At 39.1% G+C, this 27,302-nt stretch overlaps 1 protein-coding gene across 1 annotated transcript in view; it reads right to left on the bottom strand.

Annotated features, from left to right (window-relative positions):
• Positions 1-2,391: 2,391 nt before the first annotated feature.
• The window catches only part of ITGA8 (integrin subunit alpha 8), a 115,728-nt gene continuing 90,817 nt past the window's right edge, over positions 2,392-27,302 (bottom strand). Inside the window, exons 28-30 of the mRNA XM_063150608.1 lie at positions 19,641-19,742; positions 10,654-10,776; positions 2,392-9,438 (exon numbers count right to left, since the gene is read on the bottom strand). Of these exons, the coding sequence (XP_063006678.1) occupies positions 9,352-9,438; positions 10,654-10,776; positions 19,641-19,742 (312 nt within the window). The 3' untranslated portion in view covers positions 2,392-9,351. The remainder of the gene's footprint in view (positions 9,439-10,653; positions 10,777-19,640; positions 19,743-27,302) is intronic.

Genomic DNA, 27,302 nt, shown 5'->3' with positions numbered 1-27,302 from the left:
GAGGGTTTTGTCAGCTGGTGCCTGCTATCTAGTGTGGCAAAAATACAGGACCTGGAGGGCATAGCAAGAGATTGTCTCTATTCATCTTTTAAGCTGTTGGCATCGTTGGAGTACAGGGAGAAGAAGAGACAGGTTTTACAAAAGCTTTACATGCCATCTTTACATCTGTGACACAAGCTGGCCAAAACAAGAATTGCATTGTTAACACACAGGCTCCACTGCCAGCCTCTTCCACTTTATGGCAGCTTTGGATGCTGATATGACGTGATCTTGTCCTGTTTGACAAAATGCCATGCCTAGGCCAAGACTGTCAAGTGTTCTAATGTTTCTGACTGCTCACCTTCAGGCAGCTCCTGATTTTTTAGAGGGCACACAGGGATTCAATGCCCCAGTCACTTCATCTGTAGCCACTCCTTATTTGAGTCAACACACCAGCTTGGCTGTTGCTCAGAGACACACATTTTCAATTCCTTTAAATCCTCTTCAGTGATCTGATTCATGGTTACTTGTGTATCTGTACTCCCATTCAGGGCTGTGCATCTCTTCTGTTACAGAAACAAAAATGCAATAACCTGGTGTGCAGTAGAGCAAAGACAAGACACTACATTTCTATCTCATTGATGAAAATCTCCAGAGTAATTCTAGAGAAGCTCTAGATTTGACATGTAATTCCTATAAAATTCTATGTTCAAAAGAAATACAACTTTGATACTTTTAGTGTTCATGGTTCCAAATCTGAAAAGATAAGTACTTAATATTACTAGTTCTTCCCACCTAAATGGTTCTACACAGCAGCTTGGAAAACTATTATTTGTATGACAGTTCACTAGCTTCATATATATTGGATTGATGAGAATGGAATAAGCAGACGTTTTTTTCTGCAAGCCTGATGAATAAATAGCTCAAATCACAGTATCCATTACTACTTTTTCATCAGCTTGGTTTTACTTTATTTTATCACTTATAAATGATGGGTCAAATAATGCAAGCATAAGCAGCTAAAAAATAATCCTATGTGGTTTTATGGGTCTGTGGGGGAAGAAAGGGAACAGTCACATACTTCTCCAGTAGAGGCACTTGAACTTGCAGCATCTGGTCCATGGAGGGTGATGTTACTCAGCACTGATATGGCTTTTTAAGCTTGCTTTGGCCTTAGAGAAATAGGAGAGTCCTGGATTCCACCTGAGGAGTTTATTTGCAACACACATCCAGCACTGTTATTTGGTGGCCCTGCTGCAGATGAGGAATTAAGGGATGAAGTGCTTTCCCAAAATTACATGAAGTTTGTGGGCAATCCCACTGCCCAAACTCAGCCCAGCAGCCAAGCACAAGGCCATCCCTTCCCTCCCATGCTCCCAGTGGATACTGGGAACAAACTGAAGGGCCTGGGGTGCTCATGAAGGAGATATTATAAAGATCCAGGGTACATATTACATGGGCAGCTCTGGGGATTGGGCCTGCCTTAGCAGCCAAGGGGAACAGGCTGAGCTCAACTGGTAAAAGGTTGTTTTGAGAGGTGGTCTGCAAAGAATGGGCAAGGACATTGCTCTGGGACATGGGGGATCAGTCCAGAAACAAAACTGGGGAAGAGATGGAGCAATATGAGCAGACCAGAGAGATGCTTTATCTTTGGGGAGGCATTTGTGCCTCCCTTTGTGTGAAACAGCAGGGTATGAATGATTCGTAGGTGCCATCCCATTCAGCAGCTGTGTGAGAAGTACATGGTTGCTGTATTCACTCTGGCTGCACTGAGCTCTGCCCAAGCCTTGCTCAGAAGGAGTTAGGGGGTAGCCATGGATCTGCCTTCAGGTCCAGGGCCCCATCACATCCATCACAGGGCTGGGAAGCAGCTGGTGACGTCCCAAGAGAGGAGACAGAGCTGGGAGCTGCTGCCACCGTGCTGTGGGGGGGCTGAGGGGAATCAAGGCTGGAAGCACAAGGAGGAGCTGGGAGGGGGCTGGGGGTAGGCAAGGCACCAACTGCAGGACGGAGTGAGGGGAGGGAGCAAAGGGGCACAGACAAAGGAAGAGAGTGCTTCAGGACAAAGGGACAGCAAGCACAGAGCCTCTCAGTCCTGTGGCAGCTGCAGAAGCACCTCTCCACGCCAGGTCTGGACAATGCTGTATGCTGGAGACAATCCACATCTTTCCAGGCACTGCTTCTCCTTGGTGGTGCTCACACCCCATGCTGCCCCTTCCCCTTCTCCTGCAGACCTGCTCAGGAGGGGCTGGTAGTTGAAAGTTCATCAGTTCTGAGTGTACTTGCAAAAGACAATCCAGATTTTTTCTTGCAGTTCATTCCCCCTCTCCAGAGAAAGCATTTTTAGATAATAAAATCCCCAAACCATGATCTACATAAGATCAGTATACACTTGACACAACATAACAACTGTAGTGATGACAGTGAGGAGTCCACAATACGTTTTATGAGATTTCCTCTTAGACATTGCAGTGAGTCAATGGTTTCACACAGATGTTTGCTTAAAATGGCTGGGGGGCCAAGTTCAGGGTTTCTTTGTTCTGCTAAATTACAGAACAAAGACTTGGCTGGTTGCTTAGTGAAATAATCTGTAATAGATACTGCAGGGCTGACTTTTTGTGTATATATGGGCATTAGAAAAGTGGGGTGGAGACTAAACACCCCTTTCCCCCAAAATTAAGTAGAATATATTCTCATCAATCACATGGGAATTACTGAAAAGCTGCAGACATGTTCATGAGACAGGAGATATCCTCAGCATTTTAAACAAGAAGCAGATGCAGAGGAGATGGCATTGATTCTCCACCATCCAAACCAGTTGACGGAGGGGCCAATGATCAAATAATATTAATGAAGCAGCACTCAACAGAGCAGAGCAACATGCTTCAGAAATCTTTGAGGCAAAGCAAATATGTCAAAAGGACTGAAAACTGTTATGGTATTGGCATTTTCTCCTCTTGGGAGAGTAACTGCTTTGTTTGTCTGATCTGTTAGTGAGTATCTTACACTAAACACAAATATCACTCTTAATAATGTCTAAGTGCTTCATTAGAACAAAAATATATTAAATGTGGACTTAAAGAACTAGTAAACCTTGAAAATATCAAGCATTCATTACAGTCAAAATTAAACAGGTGTCATCTTCACCACTTAAATTAATTTTTCAATTCTATTGCTGAATTAGTTGTGCCTCTTTCATCTGTTTGCAAAGAATTGCTTCCGTTTAACTACTTCAAACTGGATTTAAAGACCAAAGCTTTTTACATGTATAGAGAAGCTTCTTAGTGCATGCAGCAACACTTGATAAATAAAACCATCCCAGTTAAACACCACTTTACTCCTTAGGTTTCCTAGGTAAGCCAGGCATAGACAGAAAATTTCCACAAAATATTTAGTTTTTACTGGTTTGAAAGAAAAGCCTTTCTATTACCTTTGGATTGCAGAGTCTGTACCACTACAGTGAAATGTGTCACAGTGCCTCAGCAAATACTGAAGTCACTCTGAAACAGCAGTGAAGCCAAAAGCTGGAAAAACTTCAAGTGTCATGTCTTTATGACCTCCTTCCTTCTCTCAAAGTCAATGAATGCAGCCCTTCATTCAGGAATGGGAGAGATTCACAGTTACTGCAAGAAGCCTTTCACAGCTGCAGATATTTTTCCTTTCCTTATTTAATTACAAGGGAAATAGTCTTCCTCAAACTTTGCATGAGCAATGAATCAGTTGGCCATTGTGGAAAAAAAATCACATCACAGTATTAGATTATTATTCTCATTATACTCTGGGTTTACAACTTCTCATCTCCTGTAGCTGAACCTTATTTCCAATCCATCTATTTTACTAATCATCCTTTTTGTTGCTTCTGATCTGTGATAACATCTATGTGTTTAAAGGTTTGATTTCTCCTCTAGAGCCTTCTCCTCCTCCCTAAGTTGTTTAATGTATCCTGCAGCCTCCTGAACTGCTTGATAGAAAGTCCCTTGTGTGCAGCTACCTTGTGTTTATTCTTGTACCCATGGTGCTTGAAGGGCAGGGCTTCCTTGGGGTCCTGTTCTCCCCAAGAAAAACAAATCTTTCCTAATTTTAGGTCATGAGAAAATTTAGTCTTTGTCTTTCTCCACAAGAAAGTTTCTTCTTGGTGTACTGAGTCAAATTGTGAATGTCTCCTATCCCTAGTTTAATGGTGTGGCTGTTCTCATATACAGGGCACAGAGGAGAACATTACAGACCTGGTTCTTTAAAACAAAATGTTTTGGTTTTACAACAAACCCAGAATGCTCTCTACCCAAGCTATCTCCTGATGCCTCTTCCAAGCCTAAAATGGAAAAAAATTAACCCAAATATAAGCCTGGGTCTCCTGGGAGACTTCACTGTTAGTTTAAATCTATTTTCTTTATCAGGTCATAATATGCTGACCTATCTTTTCTCAAATGCTATTAAAATATTAAAGATCAACAACAAAAAAAAATCAGTTTTTTTTGTTTTATATCTGAACTGCAAGCCTTCTGTGCCACAAATTTACTCTGTGCCTAGCACACAGTAAAGGCATGCTAACACCCAAATCCTGCACTTCCCCCACAGGTCTTGGTGGAAGCACTGAACAGTTGAGCAAAACAGTTAAGACAGCAGATCATGTGGAAAAATGCTTCATTTCTCCTTAGAGCACCAGCATTTGAGGGGTTTGTCAGCTGGTGCCTGCTAACAGATAGCAGATAGTATAAGGTAGTTCTTGGCTCTGAAGAGAAGCTTATACTATCTGAAGAGCCAAGAACTACCTTATAAATTCATAATGTAAAATTTCTACAAAGACTATGAAATCTGTGGAAACTTTTTGAAACTTTTTGCAGCTTCAGAGGTTATTTTCTGGTGCTGCAGGTCTGTGATAAATGGGCAGAGTGCTTTAGCAGGGAAAATGTTAACCTTCATAACCAGGAGAACATCACAAGAGAGATGATGGTTGGGCTCTCGCCATACACTTGGTTTGGTTGTTATACATTTGACTTGTGCAAGTTTAAAACATGCCCTTCTGTCCCCAGCTTTGCTGTGAGAATTGCTTGGTGTTTGGCTTTTACAGCAATGACAAACAGGGCACACCATGGCCCTCCTTGACAGGAGAAATGGAGAATCTAACATTGATATTTTATTACAGTTCTAAATATTAACTTGGGTAAACTCCTGAAAAGCAAGCTAGCCCCTGTAATGCACTGACCATTTCACACAGCATCCAGAATTCTGCTCTGCTGCTGTTATCCTGAGTGGCTTCTGGAAAAGTAATACTGTCTGATACAGTCCAGTTTTGGAAAGAGTTCCTGAAGTCTGCTTTACAAACCCTCGCTGAAACAAAGAACAATATACAACCAAATGAAATGTAGTGCATTGGTGAAGTAGAATAACATGTTGAAAACAAACAAAACCATGTGAAAAGCGACTTGAACAATTACTTCCATTCTTTTCTAAAAGTCACTGTGTACAGTAGGGTAGCATCTTGAATAGCTAAGTGCCTCTCCAGTACAACACACAGGCAAAACAAGAACAGTCCTTCAATATTAAAAGCATTCCTGCTGTGTCACATCATGGTGCCTGCACGAGTTGAATTCAAGACTTTTTACTGTTAGGAGGCACTGCCATTACGCTACACTTTAATATGGATCTTTGCCAACAATCATAAATAAAACACTCACTCAAACAATTCCTAAAGGCAGTGTGTCAGATGGTATTTCATTAAAAAAAGGCTTGCAGCAATGGAGTACCATAGGCCATGGCTGGCTGGGGCTTTCTTTCTCCTGTGTATTTCTAGGTGTTTTGTGGGTTCCCAAAAGGCTTTTTAGTTAATGAAAACTATGCCTACCAGAAGATCTTTCATGCTAATGGAGGGAAAGTTCTCAGCTAAAACACAGAGAAAATCAGTGTTGTTTTCAAGAGCTGTCTAATTTGGAAAACCTGTAAAAGCTGTGAGAAATAGAAAAACTCAAAATGAGTTACAGAATGGTGGCAATAAAAAAATTAACCTGTGGTAAAATTCAAATTGTATTTGCTAAATATCTTTAAATCTGTAAGGGAAAATATATTAAAATATACTGATCCCTGGTATGAAAATTCTGAAATTTTCATGAAACAGAAAATATGATACAGTCTGCTGTATGGATAAAATAACTGGGCAGCCTTTCTCAAATTCAGCAATAAGCATGGGAAATAAAAGAAGAATGTCTCTCTGTTTACTAGACTGCTGTGGTGGTCATAGCAATAAAGAGTTTTAATAGGCTAATTTTTTAAGTAATCTTCTGTTTCTCCTGCTCTCTGAACTCCTCCCATGTTCTCTACAATTAGCAGCTCACCACAAACATTGGGAAGAATAAGGCTGAATTACATTTACAGAAAGCTGGATTTAGTAACTCATTACAAAGCTGACATCACTGCAACAAAAGGTCAGTCGTGTAGGGATGTGGCAGAGGTTATCATGTAGCACAGCACTAATATACTGGGGGGAAAGATTATGTCAACTGCCTGCTAAGTGTCCACATCCAGGATGCAGTCTCCCCAGGGAATAAACACTCTTGGCAAGCACTGAAACACAGAAATCTTCACAAAGCTGTTTGCAATTTGCAGCCAAAACTATCCACAAATGCTGGGAATAGACTACAGTCCTTGACAACACACAACTCCAGACATTTCCAGGGGGGAAGTTTAATCTACAAGGATGTAGAAATATAAAACAAAGTATTGCTCAAAGTAACTGTTTGTCAGATCATGTGCCTCTAATTTGGTTTCCAGTGACATTACACAGCTGCAGCCAATGGATTCCAGCCAGGCCCAACAGTCACTGAAGTTCTTCTTTTGTTTAAATTTAGTATCTGAACATGTTTTGCCCATCATTAAAATGGAGAGTAATTTCTCAAAAGTGAACTGTAGAAGTTATAACTGCAAAGAACTTATTAGGTCACCTAGCCCCATCCTCAGAGCAATGTAGGATTGAAAACACATTGCAAGAAATACTGAACTTCACAGTGTTTGTTTTACTTTCCCCCCCCCCCCCATTCCTTTTTTCCTTTATTGTAATCGTTATCAGTATATTCAAAAGTTTAAAAAACAACCACAAATACCAGTGTAAACATGCTTCAGGTATATAAGTAATATAAAGTATTGCACATACAGAAGTCCTATGTTCAGTATCTCCTTATGGTGCTATTTCATCAGAGTTGCGCAGATGATGTGATTACAATGAGCTGCTGATACTATTTCTGAAGCTGCTACACACAACAATTAAATATTTACAAAAGCTGGAAGCTCACTTTTTGTACTTCATGGAAGGATAATTTTGCCTGGAATGTATGGGATACAGAGGTGTGCAAATACGGGACAGGCTTGCTTTGTGATGGAATTTATCAGCTGATGTCTCTAATCTACAAGGGATCAGCTCAAAACCATCTGGGGGAAGGGGTCTGTTAATGGTTTTCTGGAGGACTGGGAAGTTGTCAGGCCTCCCCATCCCTAGGAAACACAGCTGCTTGCTTGTGTGAAGCACACAGGTGCTTCACCTCTGTGTTCAGAGGCCCATGTCTCCTTTTCCCTGTAAGTCTTGTGGGCACACTGCATCTGATAAGCTAAAGACTCCATAAAGGTCTTCTTGCAAATTTGCCTTTGCTATGAAGATATAACACAGCTCCTGCTTGGATTTCCCAGGTTAGTCTGCATACAAGAAATGATAAAACTGTAAAATCTCATGTCAGACTGGCAGAAGTGACAATGTCTCATAACTACTCCTATCTTGAAGTATTAGGAAGCAGAAGGCCAGTTGTATAAAAGGAGCTAAAAAGTGGCAGAATGGATGAGGCCATTTACCAGCTGAGAAGCTGAGACGGATTGGAACAAAAAGGAGAAGGCAAGTGGTGTGTATGTTTCATAAAATGAACAATTCCTCATGAAGTTTACACTATATTGCTAATTTCACACTCACAGGCAGCACTAAAAGACTCAAGCTTTCACATAAAAATTTGCACAGATCGGGGCTTAGAGCCCCTGCTGAGATAAACACCATTTGCTGATAGAAGGCAAAGGATAGAAACATCCCTTCTTTGGAATACTAAAGCCAGAAAAAAAGAAACAAAAGCAACTAACTGTGTATTTTTACTCTTTACCTCAAAATCTCCTTCTTTCTTTTTGTTCATGCTTGGCTGGCTGGCATCCTATTTTTCTGCATAAATACAAATCCTGTCACCCTTTCCTGCGAGACTTTAAAAATAATTTTATCAAGCCCTAAACTTTGCCAAAAGCATTACTTTTAAGATGCTGCCAGCTTGTAGATTGAAAAATGAAAAAGGCAAAGATTTCTTTAGGTGAAAAATTATGGCAGTAAGTGTTCTTTTTTAAGAGGGGATTTCAACAAAGTAACAGGGCAAAGACCAAGAAATTTTGCCCCAGCCCCAACCCCCCCCAAGCCTTTTCAATATCACCAGTGTGGCTGTGATAATTTAAAGCAGTGTTTCAGAAATGTCTGTAACCTGTGTCAGTGTACAGCTGCCAGCCATCAGCAAAGCAAGAACAGGGCAGCTCATCCCTGCTCTATATTGTGCATGGATTTAGTTATCTTGATGTGATACTGCCAGCTCTGGGCTGAAAGAGATACAACATGTACTTGCTTATCATATGTCTCATCTTGTAAAGTGTTCCATAAATTTTATGCTTTGCAAAACACCTCATAGCCAAGGAGGTTGTGTTCTGGGTGTACAATGCATTTACTCTTCTATTTACATGCAAAGTAAGTACATGATTTCTATTATTTTTCCTTCTCTCAAAATCTATGTTGATGATTATATCAGATACTTATTACAAAAAGGTGGAAAAATAAATAATTGTGCCCCATCTATAAAGGTATTTATAGATTACCTTTGTGTTTCAGAAGTACTTTCACAGTACTGATATATTGCCTGTCTCCCTGAGCCATAATTTCATAGAAGTTCTTAGGGAGGTTTCAAAGATACTCTGCATGATACAGTAGCATTCAGAAGGTTTGTCCTGCTTCATCTTCTAGCCAATCCAGCAATGAAGGCATTCTCTCCTTGAGAGATCTGGGCTTGTTCTGGAAGCATCTCAGCATACCACATGTGCTCAGAAGCATCTGCTGAAACGTACACTGACTGGAATATGGGATAAACATTCTGTTCAGTGGAAAATATGTTTGTAAGGCAGTGATAAGTTACTTTCTTTGGCAAGGATGGCCATCATGTGGCATGTTCTCAGAACATTGCATAGATCAGATCGACAACATGTCACTTGCAGGTACAAAGGAAGACTGGTTGGAAGGAATCTTTCATTTAATCCTCGTCATGTTTCTAGTCTCTCAGGCAGGATTCTGACTTGAACTGTCACTCTCTTCCTTTATGCATCAGTAGTCTTGTTATTTGTCAGCTGCTGCCTGTCAGCCATGTCATCTTGAGGAGGTCTAGCTCTGTCAAAGAAGCCACACTGCAGAATAAATCAACAGAAACAAAGATGTCATGGTAAGACAACCACAGGAAGACTTAGCTGCAGTTTGATTGTTCAACCTGAAATGCTGGGCATAATGTATAGCAGGCTGAGAGACTGTGAAGACATTTTATTTCTATCCAAATCATTCCCTATGACAGTTTTAGATGCAAGGCATTGAGTTCCAAAGCACAGCTCTAAAAATCCAAATTATATGAAAGATGTCTTTGCAGGAGATGTAAAGTTGGCCTGAATGCTGGTATGGACTCTCAGTTCAGCAATGTGCTCATTCAGAAAGGAGGTTTAGACTGACAAGCAGTAATCAAAAGAGAATGTGTTGGGAAAAGTCCACAGGACAGTGTTGTGACCTAGTCTAAAGATCACTGAAGGTGAGATTCTTCCCACCTTACTTAAACTGTCCAACATTCATTCTTTTAATTGAAAGGTTGGAAGTTCAAAAGTGGTTAAAGGAAAGTACCACCAAAAGGTAATTTCTCTCCTCCTTGCATGTTTAGATATAACTTTTTGCTGCTGCTACCTGGCCAGATGAAGTTGGGAAGTTAGCATAGGCTGTAGACCTAACCATAACCTTTAGGCAGCTGAAGACAGATGAACCATATCCTAATGTAAGGAATTATTTCAATCTCATTTTTAATGTGAACTGAGAGGATGTACATAAGCTACACTGGCTCCTTGTAATATAGCAGTTTCCAGTAATTTGTCTTAAAACTTGTGAAAGGAGTGTAACAACCAATACAAAAATAGAAAATTTTAAACAAACAAAATATATGATATGTTAATATAAAAGGAAATCCTCTAAAAATTAATTCTCAGAAGTGCAAGTGTTGTTCCATGCTGACAAAAACTGGAAATTCCTGAATTATTCAGAGAAAACAAAGTTAGAGCAACTTCTTTTTGAACCTAAACATCCTGAAATAGAGGATCAGAGGTCTTGGGAAACAGAGCCAAACTCTGTATGCCCATTTGTAACCAGGTTTCCATAATAAAGGAGGACTTTGAAAACAAGTTCCCTGTATAAAGGTCAATGACACTAGCATGTCAGATATGCCAAAACAAAAAAGACACGTGTAATGTTGCTTTTGCTCTGAACTGTTAAAGATCACAAAATTCTAACCTCTCTTTTTATCTCTTAGAATCTTTCAGTATTTTTGGTGGTTTTTTTAAGGCAACAGTAACAGAAATAATGGAACATACCTTCCATAAAGCTAGGGTCAGCAGAGCTAGTACTAGTAGTCCAAGAAGAATGGCTAGTATTATAACCCACAAAGGGATCTCAAAGGACACATTTGGGGTGGACCAAATGACAGATGTTCTGATCTGCAATGAAAGGAATACATTTAATGAACAAAAATGAAGCAAGTAAAGCAAGTTCAACAGTAGATCCTAAACAGAGGTTAGGAGCATTGATTTCAAGAGCATTTTGCAGATTAGAAATACACATTGACTGAAATTTTCCCATGTTGACTTGATTTATTGTAATTTCTTTTCCACTTGTTCATGATAATTACTAGAAATGGAATTCACACATATATAAAAGTCCTGTCATACCAGACAAAGAAATAGTTTTCCCATAATACAGAGTGGCAAAAAAATTCCCTCTGTGCAGATGCTTCACAAATATTCCAGGAGCAAAGTTCTGTGCACATGCTGGTACAGTTTAGGCCAGTACACTGAAATGCACTGAATTACTCACAAACAATGGTTGACTTTAGCCCAAACTCTTAATTCAAACCACAGTAGATACCAGCAACATTTTTCTTATTTTAATTTTTGCTGACATGGCAGTATACATTTTTTCCTATGGTTTGCATTTCAGCTAAGCAGTCCAAAAATGAAACTCAAGCAGAGTGTATTGTCCTTGTGATAAAGCCTAACACACACTCTGATGCTATCTTCTTGAAAAGAAGCCAAGCACACAGACCATTACCTAAATGGGAAGCAAGTGTGAAACGTGCTCTCTCATTGTCTGAGGCTCTACAGAGCAGCAGAGGCTAACATCAGTTATCAAAGATTTTAATTGACTTGGCAAACTTCTCTCTGTAGATCTTCATGTGGACAAAGAGTAGTAATAACCTTTTTGTATTTCTCCTTCTGGGGATACCCACACTCTCGTCCATACTCTCCTTTCCATACCTTGTACAAAATACATCATATACTCTCAGGCTCTGCTTGGAAGGCTCCTCAGTCTCACTAAATATTTGCTCAGTCCCTGCTACTCCCAAGCGGGAAGCAATGAGTCTGGGCTTTCCTTAGCTCTTTCAACACAATATTATCCCTTCAGTCTTAGTTTATTTTCTCGAGCTTTTTTCTTTGTTGTTAGCCTAGGAAGTGATTTCTCTCTGGGGTTTTCTCTTAGACCTCTCTCGTCTACTCCTAGTCTCCCTTAGGACAAGTATGGAAGTTATTTGCTTTATGACATGATGAAATCAGTTTGCAAAGAAACTGAAGACACAAACTCTTAAATGAAATTCCTCTTCTATACTCAAGATACCTCTAGGAAATCTACTCATTTTAATAAGTTTCTTGGCTATGGTCCAGTCTCTAAGCTGCACTCATTGTAAATTTTCTTTCTATGTTTTTTTCTTCCTCTATTACCTTACTGATTGATGCACTAGAAATTTAACAAAATACTAATTTCTAATTTGTTCATTGAAGGAACATCAGCCTAACTTTTAAGAATGGGCACAACTCTGTTCAGCTCAAAACTGTTTCCATTCCTGTGCCTCTCATTTCTCTCCTTGAAGATGGCAAATTTAATCGTTTAATCCTTTCTGCAACATCCAGTCCTTTCTTCTCTCACTTTTTCTTGTTATCAGCATTCTTTGATAGACTTTTCCTTCTGAAAGCACCAGATCTGTCTTTCAGCTACTGTCAGGCTTAACAGGAAGACACTTTTGAATAGTCATTTTCACTTACTTCATCTCTGCAGCCAACTGCTCCCTACTGTGACACAGCACTTAAAGAGGTGGCAGTCTGGTGAGCTCTACTGATGCAGGTATTTTTTATTGTATCCCTCAAATGTAGGGACAAACTTTCTATGTAGGAAACCACTTGCTTTCTACCAAAGCTTACACCGAGGGTTACACAGAAAATTCCAGGACACTGCCCAGTTCTGGTGTTTGCACTTTAACATTGGCTCTGAAGATGAAGTACTTGCAGTGCTGGCCGTACCATCGTTGATCTAACAAACACAGATAATATGCATCTTTGGAGCAGCTCTAAATGGTCATATGTCTACAATATTTCAAAAAGATAACATCTAAAAGAATAAATATGACAGCAAATTCAAACAAGAAAGAATTACTTTAAGGAAAACAGCATTAATAAAACAACCAATGAAATGTCCCCCTTATGTGCCAACAGCTATCCTGATGGTCTCATCCTGTGATCAACCATTCTTTAGGTTGCTTCTTAACCACTGCAAAATTTCATAGGCTCTCTGCATCATTAGATTCAGCTAGAGAACAGTTCATTTAGTAAGGATAAAATGTTCTTGAATGGCTCTGCTTGTGACTCAGAGTGGCATTAAAATGCAAGGGCAGAGAAAATGAGAGAAGGGTCATTCTGAACTGTCTGCGGAGATTCTTCCCAAGAAAAGCCAGTTAAGGAAAAAGATGAATTCAAGTAAAAGGTTAATTGACCAGGGAAAACAGAAAGGATGCAGTTATAAGGGGATGCTTGAAGCCTGTAGAAAACAATGGGCTCAGCTGTCCAAGGAAGAAGCATCTCCATTCTGCAGCTAGAAAATCATGAACACTGCCCTGAAGCAAGCCTGATCACATACAGCACAAGAGTTGGGAAGTGCTGATGAAAATTCATGGGCCCCAAGACAGCAAAAATAGACTGATTCAAATAACCCCAACTCATTCACAATGTGCACTTCCTCTGTTGGCAAACTCTGAGGTACTACACACATGAAGTTACAAATTTTAATTATTGTTTGGAAAGGACCTGACACTGTCAACATACAGATTGCATATCTTAATCATCTAAAATTTGAGCTTCACTACAGTTTCTATTCATAACAGCAATAACACTATCACTTGCTTGAGCATGTTGCTGTGAATCTGGAGCACTAATGCCAAAGACTACTTACCAAAACCATCTTAAAAAATATTTGTAAAACAGCAGAAAAAATAAAAGGCAAGCAGTGCTTTCTGTTGTCTCAAGTTTAATGAAATTAGTGACTCCATTTTACAGCAAGACCAAACCACAGGGAAGACCCATTTACATGCAAAGACTTTATTTTGCCGTTTCTGCTAATGATAGCTTCAGCCAAATTCCTAGGTAGCATAACGTGACTGAGATAAATACAAGAGGAAACGGGAGCCAACACTGCTGCTTCAGAGTGGATTGTTGAACATCAGTAAAACAGCACAAAAAGATTCTGACAAGCTGCTGGATAGGTATGGATGGCTTGATAGATGGACAGTCATCCGGGGTCTGGCCAGGAAAGGGTTAAGTTTTGGGAGTAGCCTGGAGGAGGCATGACCAGGACCTGGAGGTTACTCTATAACAGCTCACATTATTACCTGAGGCAGGGAAAGGGAAGTTCCTCCCAGCTGAGTAAGTCTGGCAGAGGGAGCTGATATTAGGGAGTTTCCCTGTCCATCTTTCCTTTCTGGTACCCTCTGCCATTAGTATTGTTGCTGTTACTGTTAATTTTCTTATCTCATTGCTGTTTCCTGTAAATTGTTCTTATCTCAACTCGTGATCTTCACATTTTGTACCTTCAATTCTTATTTCCATCCTGTTGCAGGTTGAGAGGGATGGGAAAGCAGGGAAGTAAGCAAGCAGTGCATGGTTTAGAGTCAGAGTGGGAAAACTAAACCGGGGAGTACCACTCCTAAAGCATGACAGCAGTCTACTGAAATTTTACATCCTGAATATGGAAATTATCTGAGTGGGCAAATTCTTCTTGGAGTAGGAAGGAATTTTGGTTTACAGATTTCTTCAGATAGTATTTGACTGAACCATATCTGGTTCCTTGGGCACCAAATCCAGTTTAACCCAATCTAAGGTAACTACTTCAGCACCACAGGTGCTGAGACAGGGGTGAAGTAAGCTGCTGTGTGGTGTTAGGTCTAAGTAGCTCATAGGGCAGCATATGATTGCACAGGAGCAGAGCAACAACTTGACTCTTAATGTGTGCCAATTCACTGTTCAAAATTATGTAGGGTCAATCCAGACTCCAAAGCATGTTTGAGATCCTCCTGAAATCAGTGGAAACAGATTATTTTATTAAAGATGGTAGATTTCATTACATTTTGTATAAAGCTGACAGTAGTGTATGCAACTACAAGTACACGTGTTGCCTTTTCATGTCTTCTTTTATGTGCCATTTCTACATAGTTCCTGTGTTTGCGTGCTGTGTTTTCTCTCTCTTAGGCTATGAAAACAGTAACACAAGCTACCTCTTATTCTGAAATCTACAGAGCACCTATCAGCGTGGATCCAGACCAGGACATGTGGATGTTCCTGAGGATGCTAAACAATTATGAGTGGTGTAGCAGCACTCAGCCTTGCTTGTCCTGCCTGTGTTCAGAATAATTTCTCCCTTCCTCCTTCTGTCATTCTGCCTTTACAGACCACCAAGTGCAACTTGTGGTTTAATTTCAGTAGCTCAGCTGGAGCTTGACAAATGTTGAAACATAAACAAGAAACTGTAATCTTATAAAAGAGCAGGGCATCATGTTCATAGTCCTTAGATTATCAGCAATGAGCAAAACAGCAGAAATTAGGTCTATCTTGTATCAAGCAGACTGCTGCAAAGCTGGCACATTTCTCTTCTCTGAGTGTAGCCAATGCTAATGAAATATTTGCCTGCTAAAATCTTTAAACCATCCTGTCGAACCCACACCATTTTCCCATGATTTTTCTTTGTCTTAGGTTTTAAAAGGGGATGGTTGTGCTAAGTACTTGAGATTTATTTCCTGAGCAGGGTATTACATGTAGGCATCAGTCTCACTCCTGCCTGTGTGCATTACCAGTAGGATATAATGCCCTGGGCTGCCCCCTTTATACTCTACACAAAGCCTTGCAAGGCTACAAATGCAATTCTTGTGAATAGTTTGACAATGCACATCCTGAACACCCACAGAGTTGAGGCAGAAGCTGGAGGGGAAGACACAAACAAAACATTCCTTCAGTTTTGTCTGCCCTTGTTTCACCATTTTTACAGAGGACGGTCGCTTCTTCACCCCATGCTGTCCACCAACAATTTTACATGTGATTTTGATTTAAAACAAGTTTGTGTTTTCAGCTTGGATTTCTGTTCTTCTCCATGTGGTAGGTTTAGTACTGTAGGATCAGAGCCAGGGAATGTTTCCATCTAAGGTGGCCAAAATGAAGTGGATTTTTTACACAAGTGTTGCATGTTGACACTGTACTTTGGATGTGTGTTAGCTTTCCTCTCTGTTCAGGATAACTCTTTATGCTGAACACTGAAAACAATGCTTGCTTCTCTGTCAACTGGGTGAAGAGCACATCTCACAGACTTGAGAGGAGCCATCTGACACTGCTGAACATCTCACACCTTTGTTATCCAAAAGGTGCCAGAGAATGCCATCTGCCTCAGGCACTGAGATGAGGGTGAAGTCAACCCAAGAGTTATGGACAGAGCCTTTGTTTGCTATTGGAAATAACATCCACACTGGTCTTAGCACAGATGATGTCATACAGTCTTAACTTCATAACCCCTCTTGTAGTTCCATGAAAGTCATTTGTTGCTTATGAAAGTGTTCTTCTGGGGAGGCTTTTAAAAATGTGCCTTTTAAAAAATGTGCCATAGTTAAGCTCACTGTAAGTATATAAAATAATTATTAGGGCTTTTGCCACTGTATTTCATTCAATTTGGAATTGCTTCTGATTTTGGTGTTAGTATGTCTTCAAAATAGTCTTTGATTCCTCTGGTGCAAAGCAGAGAGAAGCACATGAAGTAATCTGCTGCTTCACTGGTACTTCCTTATGTATAGATGGGAGTTAGGTTTGACTGGTGCAACTTCCAGCACCTGTGGTCAAAATTCAGTGCATGCCAGTGGGATTCTCACAAAGTCATTTTTTTTCTCCCTGGTTCTTTAAAAGACACATTTCAAAAAATAAAAATAACTTCTCCATAATTTATTCTGCTACTTTAAACAGCAGTAAATTAATTATTATTCTAGTGCTACTGCTTTTGCTGCCCATGATAACCTTCATTTAGTCTTCAGAAATTTTCTTTACAGAGGCTGAGAAACAGGAATTCTTTTGTCCTCCTACATGTCCCCACCCAACCATTACAGCATGATGTTCTGATATGTTCTCAAAAAATGCTCAATATGGAATGTAAAAGCTCCTTCAAGCTTGAAGTCACATTTATAATTACACATTACAAATGTTTATGCAAATATATTTCATAAGGAATATAAGCTTGTTTAAGGTGCTATCAACATGTAATAACTAAAAAAAGTTATAGGCCTTAGTCTGAAACCAATGGTGCTCACTGGAGGACACTGGTCAAACAGTTTAGACTAAAGGCATCCACAGTGAAAGTCCTATCAAATGTTTAAGAAAAGTAAACCATATTTTATTAAACTCCCAAACTGGCTCAAGAATCATACATTTTAAAAAAGCAAATTTCTGCTTATTCTAACTTTGTACTTTTTACAATAGAAAGTACTTTCATGTTGCACATGAAATTCACCAAGTAAGACAGTATTATTTACCACAATAATACTTGTAGCAAAAAAAATGAAAATTTTCTCTTGAATTAAATAGCTATTAGCAAGGAAATCCAACCAGTTGCATAATATATGGTTGCAACTCTAAGACTATCAAAATTAATGGAAATACTATATATACTCTATATACTATAGATGTCAGTGGATTCTGGTTTAACCTCCATGCTAATTTTCTGTTTGATGCATTTTCATTCTAATGTTTTACTATAAAAGATCCAGATTTTCTTACATTTACCTAATGTTTCACACACCTTTGTATCATGACCCTGTCTTCAAGATCTGTGTCCAAGACCTATATTCCATGATGATAAAGTCCTTAGAACTACAAATAGGACTCTGTGGCTCTGTAGGTTATTGATGTGTATGGGATTACTCATGCCATTAAAAATTAAAGTAAATATTAGCCTGCCTAATTGGAATCCAGCCCTATATGAATTAAATGAAGGACATATGCTCTATTCTTTAAAATGTATTATCTTCTTTACATAAACTTTGAAGTGCTAGCTGATTATTAGATAGATACTTTTGAAAATTGATTTTAAAAATATTTAAATATTTCTTCCACTACCACTGTTTCATTGTCTGAAGGAAAAGCATAAACCTTTAAATAAATCTTTGGAAGCTTTTAAAACACAACTAGTGATCTTTTTCAGAAGGAGTAAAAATATCAAGCTTTGCCCAACTTCAAGGAAATATTTCTTCTTGCAAGTGGAACATCAAAGAACTGGTGCATATAACACATCAAGCTGCAGAGCTGGCAAGCATCCACTGCCATGTCCAGATATGAAAGGACATAAAAGCGTTATCATTTTTCAACTTTTTACAGTTGCCGTTACAGGCATTTTGCTGTAAATCATATGCTGCAAATAACAAGCTTTATACTGGCTGGAGTAAGAGAATGAAATGCTTATCTGATCATTTGGTAGATCATCTGACACTTGTTGAGAACAGCAGGCTATCACCTGGGGTAAAGCACTCCAGCCCAGATGAAGGCCCCACTATCAACAGAACTCTGCACATGTGTTTCTGGTATGGAACACATGCTGCAAGAAAATAAAAAGAGCCCGAGTATATCTGTCAGCTTGGTGCCTTTGAACCTTTCTGGATGAATACTGCATTAAGCACCAATCCTCTCTAGTGAAATCAGGGTTCTACTGATGGTGGAGGTTAGAGTCACTGTGCACATAGAACCAAGATTTCACCTTGTGTCTTCCCAGAGCAAGTATCAATCAACCATTCCATCTGTGCATGTACAAAACAAAACTTGAGAGCCTGTATCCTCTAAAATATACTAAAAGTAAGCTCTGAAGTGTATTATTCTGTTGGTTTTCTAAGTAAGACAGTATTTTGTCCCTACTACTGCATCTCAACAGACTGGTATGATGTATTTCCACGATAATTCAACTTGGCAAAGTTTGAACTGAGCTTACCTTTCGAAAGAAGGACTGTAACTGAGGAATATTTATAAAGATGAGAACATTGAGCCTTAAAATTTCAGATTACTCTTATACTAGAATCAATTTTTGCCTTCATATTTTACGTACCTTTATCATTGACAAAACAGACAAAATATCTTTATCAATGACAAAATAGAGTAAATTTTAACCATGTTAAACCATGTGACTTTTAACCATACGAAACAAATTACTTTAAAGTGCTCCCCAAACTCAATCCTTTGGCACCAGAAAACAATTGAATCAAATTTATGTCTCCAAAATTAATTTTTCATGTAGTACTACAGAGCCATACAAATCTTGGTCTGCAAATAAGATAAGTGCTTTAGCATATATCATCCATCTATTTATCTATCTATCTATCTATCTATCTATCTATCTATCTATCTATCTATCTATCTATCTATCTATCATCATCATCATCATCATCATCATCATCATCATTTCTGTAAGGATTACCAAGTAAATTTGTATGTTTGCACTTGATGTGCTGTGAGGTGGCAATCCTAGAAATGCATACAGACCTTCCTGAAAATCAGAGCATCAAAGAAGCTTAAAACAGATAGAGAGAAGTTGCTGTAGACAATACACAAGCTTGTGTGAGAGAACTGCTGACTGGGAGAAGAGTGACCTCTCTAAACCTGACGGAAACATGATTCTGGATTTTGCATAAAAATTTCCTCTAGATTTTTTTACCCCAAACAAAGTAACAAGATACTTGCTTTCACAGTTCTGTTTTCTTTTGGGTGCAAAATCCATCTGAATTGCAATAAAGCAGTCTGCACATTAGTTCAGGAAGAAATTATTTTAAAATGTAATAAGAATCATGTATCATCAACTTCCACAGAAAGCAATGAAGTTATTTCCTTTAGATATTATTTCAGGAATTTACACTAGAAACACAGGAAAGACCAATCTCAATATTTTCATCTATAAGAACTTTCACAGCTGTGATCAGAGTGACCAAATACATGTGCTTCACACAAAGATGTAATTTTCAGTTACTTACTGCTATGCTTCCCTCAGGGAGCTTTGCTGGTTGCACTTTATATGGCATGCTCTTAACTTCAAAGGAAACATTGGAAGAAAGACTGTAGAGATAATTTTTTCTCTGAAATGATACAAAAAAAGAAATTATTAAACCCCATGATTATATTTAAAAGCGTTATGAAAGATTAGCAGACAAAAAACTCCAGAGCACTGATTTCATAAGTGAAAGATGGTTTCTTTTGGTGAAGAGTGCAGGAATTGAGACCTGTGTGTGCCCATGAGATAAATACAGCATAAAGCTACAATACAAAGGCCACATGTTCAAAATGGGGAAGAAGGGTTAGATATGCAGAAAGATACATACAGTTGTTTCTCATATTTCTCTCTGAAATTGATGAGTTAAAAGCATGGGTGAAGTTTATGGGGTGTCTGTGTTTAAAACCCTCATCTGCTGAACAAGCTCAACAACCAGCATGGGTGTACTGAGGACATTCACAGGCCTATGTTGAGACCAGGCTGGTAGAGCTTCCTGATGACATCAAAGAAATGGCTGTGCCTTCCCACCAAACAACAGAAGGAACAACCATCTCTGAGCTTCATTTACACAGAATCCCAGAACAGTTTGGGTTGGAAGGGCCCTCTGGAGATCAGCTAGTCCAGCTCCTCTGCCAAGGCAGTCTCCTAGACCAAGCTACACTTAGAATGGGATTGATTTCCTATTGCAGTGCAAAAATCCTACTCACCTTGCTTGTCTACTAAGTTGTATCAATGTGAGAGGAATGTACAGCAGCCATTGTTTAACTGGCCACCTAGTAAAATATTTATTTAGCTGTCATTAAGAATTTCAACAAACCCAAAGATGTGCAGACAAAATGTGCAATTGATTTTCTGGGTGACACTACATGGCAACTCATCTTGTATATCCCTTCCCATGCAAATCTGGGGTAGTGATTTGGATCTTTGAAAGTGCTTCAATATTCTCTGAGAACTGTTAAGTGCTAATATGGTCAATGGAATTCAGAGGGCTAGGAGTGATGACTGTTACATCTTTTTTCTATATTATTATTATCCTCCTAGTTTTTCTACCATTCTTAATCCTTTATGAAAGATGATGATCAGATTTCAACACAATATTTGACTGATGATTTACAGGAAGACAGAGCCTTGTAAGTAAAGCAGTCTTTTATTTTGTCAACAGCTTTTTTAATCCAGCATATTTGGAACAATGTTGTCACTTCCTGAATCTCCTTCTGCAAAACCTTCTCATTCCTTCTATTCCTCACACATTTAGGAGTTCTTCTCCATTGAAAAGATTTGGTTCCTTGTGATTGTTCAACATCTTTTCCTCAGTTTTTCCCTGTAGTTTCCTGTTGCATTAAAAACATAAATCCTCTCAAAGAACTGCTTTTCTTCTTTCAGCTGTTTTTTTGAGCCAAGATTGAGGTAAAAAGACCCCTTGATAATCTGGGCTACCATTTCTTTCCTTTGCTGATGGAGAAAGGTTTATTTGTGAAAATGACCTGAAATAAGCATAATATAAGCCTGGCAGCCAACGTGGATGCATTTGAATGACCATGGCCCAAATCAAAGTTTTTACAGAACTGCTGTGGTTGGAGAGCCTATTTGGAATTTGTTTCCTCCAAGCACAGGCACAGTAGAATCAACTAGAGCAGTATGCTCATGACCATGTCCAGTTAGGGTTTGAATATCTCCAAGAAAGGAAACTCCACAATCTCAAGAAGCAACGTATTCCAGTTTTTTACTACCCTCCAAATAAAAAAGGGGTTTGTTAATGTTTAAATGGAGTTTCCTGTATTTCAGTTTGTGCTTCCTCCCTGTTCCTTGATATTGAGAAGTGTGTTCTTTACCCCCACAAATCATGTGTTTACAACTGCTGATGAGATCCCTCCTGAGGTTTCTCTTCTCTAGACTGAACAGTCCCATGTCTCTCAGCCTCTTCTGGTATATCGAATACTCCAAACTCTTAATGATCATTGTGGCTTTTAGCTGAACTTGTTCCAGTATATCCACTATCCAATCGTCTCAGGGAGCCCAGGACTGAACTCCAGGTCTGTTTTATCAGTGCTGAGTACAGAGGGAGAATTAATTCCCTTGGCCTGCTGGCAACACTCTTCCTAATGCAGCCCAGGAGGTTGTTGACTTTCTTTCCTGCAAGGGCACACACAGTGGCTCATGGTCAACTCTGCATCCCACAGGACTCCAAGATCTTTTGCCAGAGCACTGCTTTCCAGCTGGTTGGTTGCATCAGTACATAGGATTATTCCTCTTGTGGTACAGAACTTTGCATTTCCCTTTGTCACCCTTTATGAAATCCCTGCCAACTCACTTCTCCAGCCTGTTGAGGTTCCTCTGAAGGGCAGTACAAACAACTGGTGTATCAACCACTCCTTCCACTTCACTACCATCTGCAAATTACCAGGCTAGCAAGTTGGTAAGCATGATATCCCTTTTGTAAATCCATCCTGACAGCTTCCAGTCATCTTCCTGTCCTTGAGATGGTTGCAAAGGTCTTCTGCATTTTTTTCTCCATCACCTTCTCTTCTCAAGGATTGAAATAATGCTGACTGACCTATACTTCTCTGAATCCTCTGAAGACAGGTGTTACCATTAGCTTTCTTGCAGTGTTTAAGGACCATGAACTTTCAAAGATAATTGAGAAACGTCTGACATTCTCATTGCCCCTCCCTCAGGACTTCTATGTGAATTCCATCAGGTTTTTTTGACTTTTGTACATCTGATTTGTTTAAATTTTCCCCTATCCTTATAACCCTCTGCTGAAGATAAATGTTGATAGCTGCAAATTTCCTCTCTGGTTCCAGAGACCTTGGTTTAGTGTATGCAGATTTTCTCCATAAAGACAAAAGTGATGGAGGGAGGCCTTGGGTAAGTCAGCCTTTTCTATGTCCCATTCAGCAGAAGACCCATATTTTCCTTTGTCTTCTTTTGGCTGCTGATATACTTATAGAAGTCTCTTTAATGCCTTTAAATCCCTTGCTAGGCTTAGGTGGGCTTCTGATTTCCCATCTCTGTCCCTGCATTCTCAGACACTCTCTACATTCCTTATCCAACCCCTGCACAGGGTCAAGTGACTCTGCTTCCACCTCTTTTATGTTTCACAGAATCATATAGATTGGAAAAGACCTCCAAGATGATTGAGTCCAACCTTTCACCTATCACCATCTTTGTATGTCTGAGTTGTACCAAGATGGCAAAATCACTTGTCAAGATGGACAGTTCTTGAGCTTAAAGGATGATGATCCTGGAGAATCAGTAGTTCTACTGGACTTCTTTTTCTTTCAGGATAATCTCCCATGGACTTCTTCCAAACAGATCCCTGTAAAGGAGGGTGTTCTCCTGAGCTCCAGGGTTGTAGTCCTGGTATTTGCCTTGTCCATTCAGTCTCCTTTTAAAAAAGTAATTTTCTCTCCGAATATGTGAGGGTGATAAAAAGCCAGCACATTTATTGCCTTCTGGAACTAATTTGGCTATGCCATAATTTTGTTCTTTTAAAATATTGAGAGCAGCTGAATGGTTATTATCAGAAAATTCAACCTCTCCTTGGGGCCTATACTAGGAAAGAGCAATACTAAAAAATCTGTCTCAAACAACTACACAGCCATAGTCAAATCAGCTACATAACACAGATAGCATCAAATGAAAGGGAACTATCAGTATCTATATATTTCTATCAATTGTGTTTGAAATGAAAAATTTGGCTTGCTAAATAAGTAATTTTATACACATTCATGGTGCTGATCATCTATGAGGTGATATTCAGAAAAATAACTTCTCATTATCACATTAATTATTTTTCATTTCCAGACTCAAGACATTCTTGGTATTTTATTCTTCAGCACTAGATTCTTCCTCCCACAAAATCTCAGCATGTTTCTGTGACTGTGCACTCAGAAAAAAAGCCTGAAAAAAGCTTTATACTTTCAATCCTAAGCAATTATTATCAAGCAGGATTCTGGATATGATTATATGATTTATAAACATAATCTGTAATGGAAAGAGCAGAATATGTTATATTATTGAAGAAGTAGACATCAGACATTGAGCTGGATTGGCTAAGGTACAGTAAAGGCATTAACTCTGTTGAAACCTCCTATAAAGGAAACAGCAGTAATGGAAATATAAAGCCTTTCACCTACTATACATGGCTTATTTCATTTTCAGCTTGTATCAGCAACAAGAACATCAGAGGAGGGTACTTCCTGTGGATGAATGCTTGGCTTGGGTTAATAAGCTTGGGTTGTGACCACAGCTATCAGCTCGTCTCAACCCTTGATTAGCTCCTGGAAATGTTGGAAAACAGGAATGGAGACTATAAAAGACTAGAGAGTTATTTTCCTGCATTTACAGAATGATGTGTTTGTGGCAAAGGACTTGAAAACAATGACTGTGGTCAACATTGGCTGTAAACAGGATTTTTACTTGTCCTAACACCTTTGAGATACAAGCAGCTGTCTTTCCTACAGCTTTTTCTATAATTCTCAAGCCAATTGCAAGAAAGAGCATTTCTTTACCATATCATTTTTAAATAGCGTATGTTTAAATATTCAGTATTTACTGGAAACTGCAGGACTTGTGGTTTGAAATTCAAGCTGAGGATTTAGTCATGGCTCAGAGGAAGGAGAAGAAAGAATCTGGTATTTGTGTCAGTGCTTAATGATCAACAGTAGAGAGCCCAGCCTTAACTACGCTGGTCTTTTGTGGTTCCCCTTGTGTTAGAACAAGCAGAAACTGATCTTGTGCTTGTTGCTGAAACAGTAGTTTGCAATATTCTGGGAAGCAGGCAAAACATGGCCATCCCCTGTGTTGCCTGGGTAGCAGATCCTGATGATATACTTATTAAAGCTTCTCTCTCTACATGCTTTTGTTTCACAAATAGATTTTTGAATTGAAGTCTTTGTTTTCTTTAAAAGTTGCAAGACAAAAAAAAAAAAAAAAAAAAAAAAGCCAGAAATGAAGGAAAGTGTTCCCAATAAATATTGAGTTCAGTGTTTTCCTACATACAATTGAGACCAAAATAATGTGAGAAGTGATTTGAAAATCTTTCAAATCTACAATTTGAAAGACAGTTCACCAGGCTCCAGTGGGATGCTGCTGCTTTCTGCAGAAAGCTCAAGCACAGACCTACTGACCCCCCAAAGCATCTCTAAGGCATGTGGGCATCCTGGTCAGAGAGCACACTGAAATGCAGGAACAATTCTGGATCCCAGAGAGCTAGACTGAGGGCAGGAGGAACAAAATCTTTAGCTTAAAGACTGGCAGATCATTGCTGTTCTGCAGGTTTGAAGATTGAGCTACTGGAGAGAGTCCCCAGAATGACTCTGCTCCATTGCCTCTACGAAGAATTGTTCAGGCTCTTGGAAATCTTTTTTTCCTTTTTTTTTCTGCTTAGATGTAGCCCAGTGAAGTCTCCCTAGCTGAAATGCACATGGTTCCCCTATGGCAAGCTGCACACTGTGGTGGTATTTTTATCCCAAGAACTTACAACTTTTGCACATGGAGTTCAGTGCTATTACAACAATTTTGGCACTGCTTGATTAACATTTGTTTCCCTTTGTATCTGCTGGAGCCTGGCACACTTTAAAGACAGGAGGATAAGCAATACCTTTTAAATACATGCTTTGGGAATTCATTAGCTTGCTTTCTTTGACCAATACCTCCCAAAACCTGAAGTGCTGCCAATAGAGAGTAGAGCTCATACAACTACTTCTTCTTAATAATTTGTTTAAAAATGTGCATGTGACTCTGTACACATGGTAAATTGTATTTGTGCCATTTGCAGCAAGAGGATATCTCCACCCAAACATAGCTGTGACCAAAGAACATACTATGAAAAATCAACACATCCTTCTCTTTATCATTATATTCTTACACTTCACATATTGTATTTTTTACATTCATTTTGACAGCCTATTTTAGGCTATAATGGAGGCAGCTGTTTTGTTGTGATTCCAAAATATTTCTATATAAAGATTATAATGGTTATCAATCTAAGATGTTTATTTCTTCATATACCTAACATTACCTATACTGTAGCACATCTAGGAAGAGTCTCATGTTCTGCTTTTGCTAACACTGAAAATATTTTAAATAAAAATGAATTAAAACAAAACTAGCCAATACCCAAAAGACCTCCAGGTAGTTCAGCCCCATGCAAAGGTCTCTTTTTTTTCTAGCCTTCATTCCATATAAACAATCCAATAGAATATAATATATTATTTTTGGCCACAACCAAAGTTTTTGGTTTTACTTATTTTGTTTTTTCAAATAGCAATAGTGTTTTGATGCAACTGAAAATTTTGTTGATGACTTCCTCCTTTTGTTATTATATGTGCCTTGAAGGGCAGCACATAAAATTTCTGGCTTTTAATTCCCAGTCTGGATTAAAATAATCTACTTAAACTTCCATATATAGCTTATATATGGAAACGAATGAGGGCACAAGATGTCTCTCTCACTAATCTTTCTGTTTCACCACTTCCTTCCACACACAGGGAATTTAGGTTAGCTGCAGAATTATTCTTTGAAAATACTAAGCAATCTTCCCTTGACTTAGATGTTTTCTAACGGACACAGAACAGACACAGAAAGAGGTTCTGGGCTGGAGGATGCTAAGGATAGAAATTATTGTTCCTTGGGGTCATATTCCACTTACAGATCGAATAATTGCTCCCATAGTAAAGATGAGAGGAAGAAAAGTGAACAAATAAAGGACCTTGTACAAGAGGATCTCTCACCTGTCTCACATCACCTCCACCAGTTCTGTTCTGAGCTCCAAGCCTCTGCCAGCACACATATCCTGCAGCCTGTGTGGCCCCACTGCACAACTATCTGCATTCTTCCTCTAATGGCCTTTGTGCAGCTGAACTGAATCCTTACCACAAAAGCATTACCTGGCCTAGAGAACTTCTACCACACTAAAGAGGCTCTGAGTTCACCAGTAATAAAATATGGAAATTCTCAACAAAATCTCTCATTAGAACGTGCACTCCAACAGTGGTGACAGCTCTGGGTTCCAGGCAAACCTGTAAGGCAAAGGTGGATGCCAGGACTAGGAGAAATTGTAGTTGATGGTACAAACAAAGGTGTTACATCATGGTCTTCCTCATTTTCTACACCCTTCCAGACCTCTCAATTTCTTTTTATATCCTTGGTGCAGCTTCAGCAGAAGGGAACAGCATCATTTTATAAAGCAGGGATGTGGGGCCTCTCAAGCTGAGTGTGAATTGAATTTGCGTCTTCCAGTCCTGAATTCCCTAATCATTGGACTGTCAGCTCTTGCTTCTGGCAATTAATATGGAATAAACCAAGTCCTCTTCAAGTCTTTAATCTAATTTTATAGGTGCCTTCTAAATAATTTTTGGATTTTGTGTTCAAAAAGGGTGAACATATTCCTCCTAAATCCTGATTTGGGTGCCTATCCTCCTGATAAGAAACAGCCCTCATGCACCAACCTGATGGTTAATGCAGGTCACTTTGCCTGAGGTATCTTCTTTTCTCCATGTGTTGAACATAGAGCTTAGGTATTTAGTTTCAGGTTTTGGATACCAGTCAGGCAGTTAAGAGTGTTGCAGCACACATCACCATTAATATGCCAAGCATATATTTCCATTTTTATGCATGTAAAAAGAAAAAGGATCAGTGT

The sequence above is a fragment of the Melospiza melodia genome, chromosome 1 (genome assembly GCF_035770615.1).
Source record: "Melospiza melodia melodia isolate bMelMel2 chromosome 1, bMelMel2.pri, whole genome shotgun sequence".
NCBI lineage: Eukaryota > Metazoa > Chordata > Aves > Passeriformes > Passerellidae > Melospiza > Melospiza melodia.
Note: the sequence above shows the minus strand (reverse complement) of the source record. Positions and strands in the feature narration are given on the sequence as shown.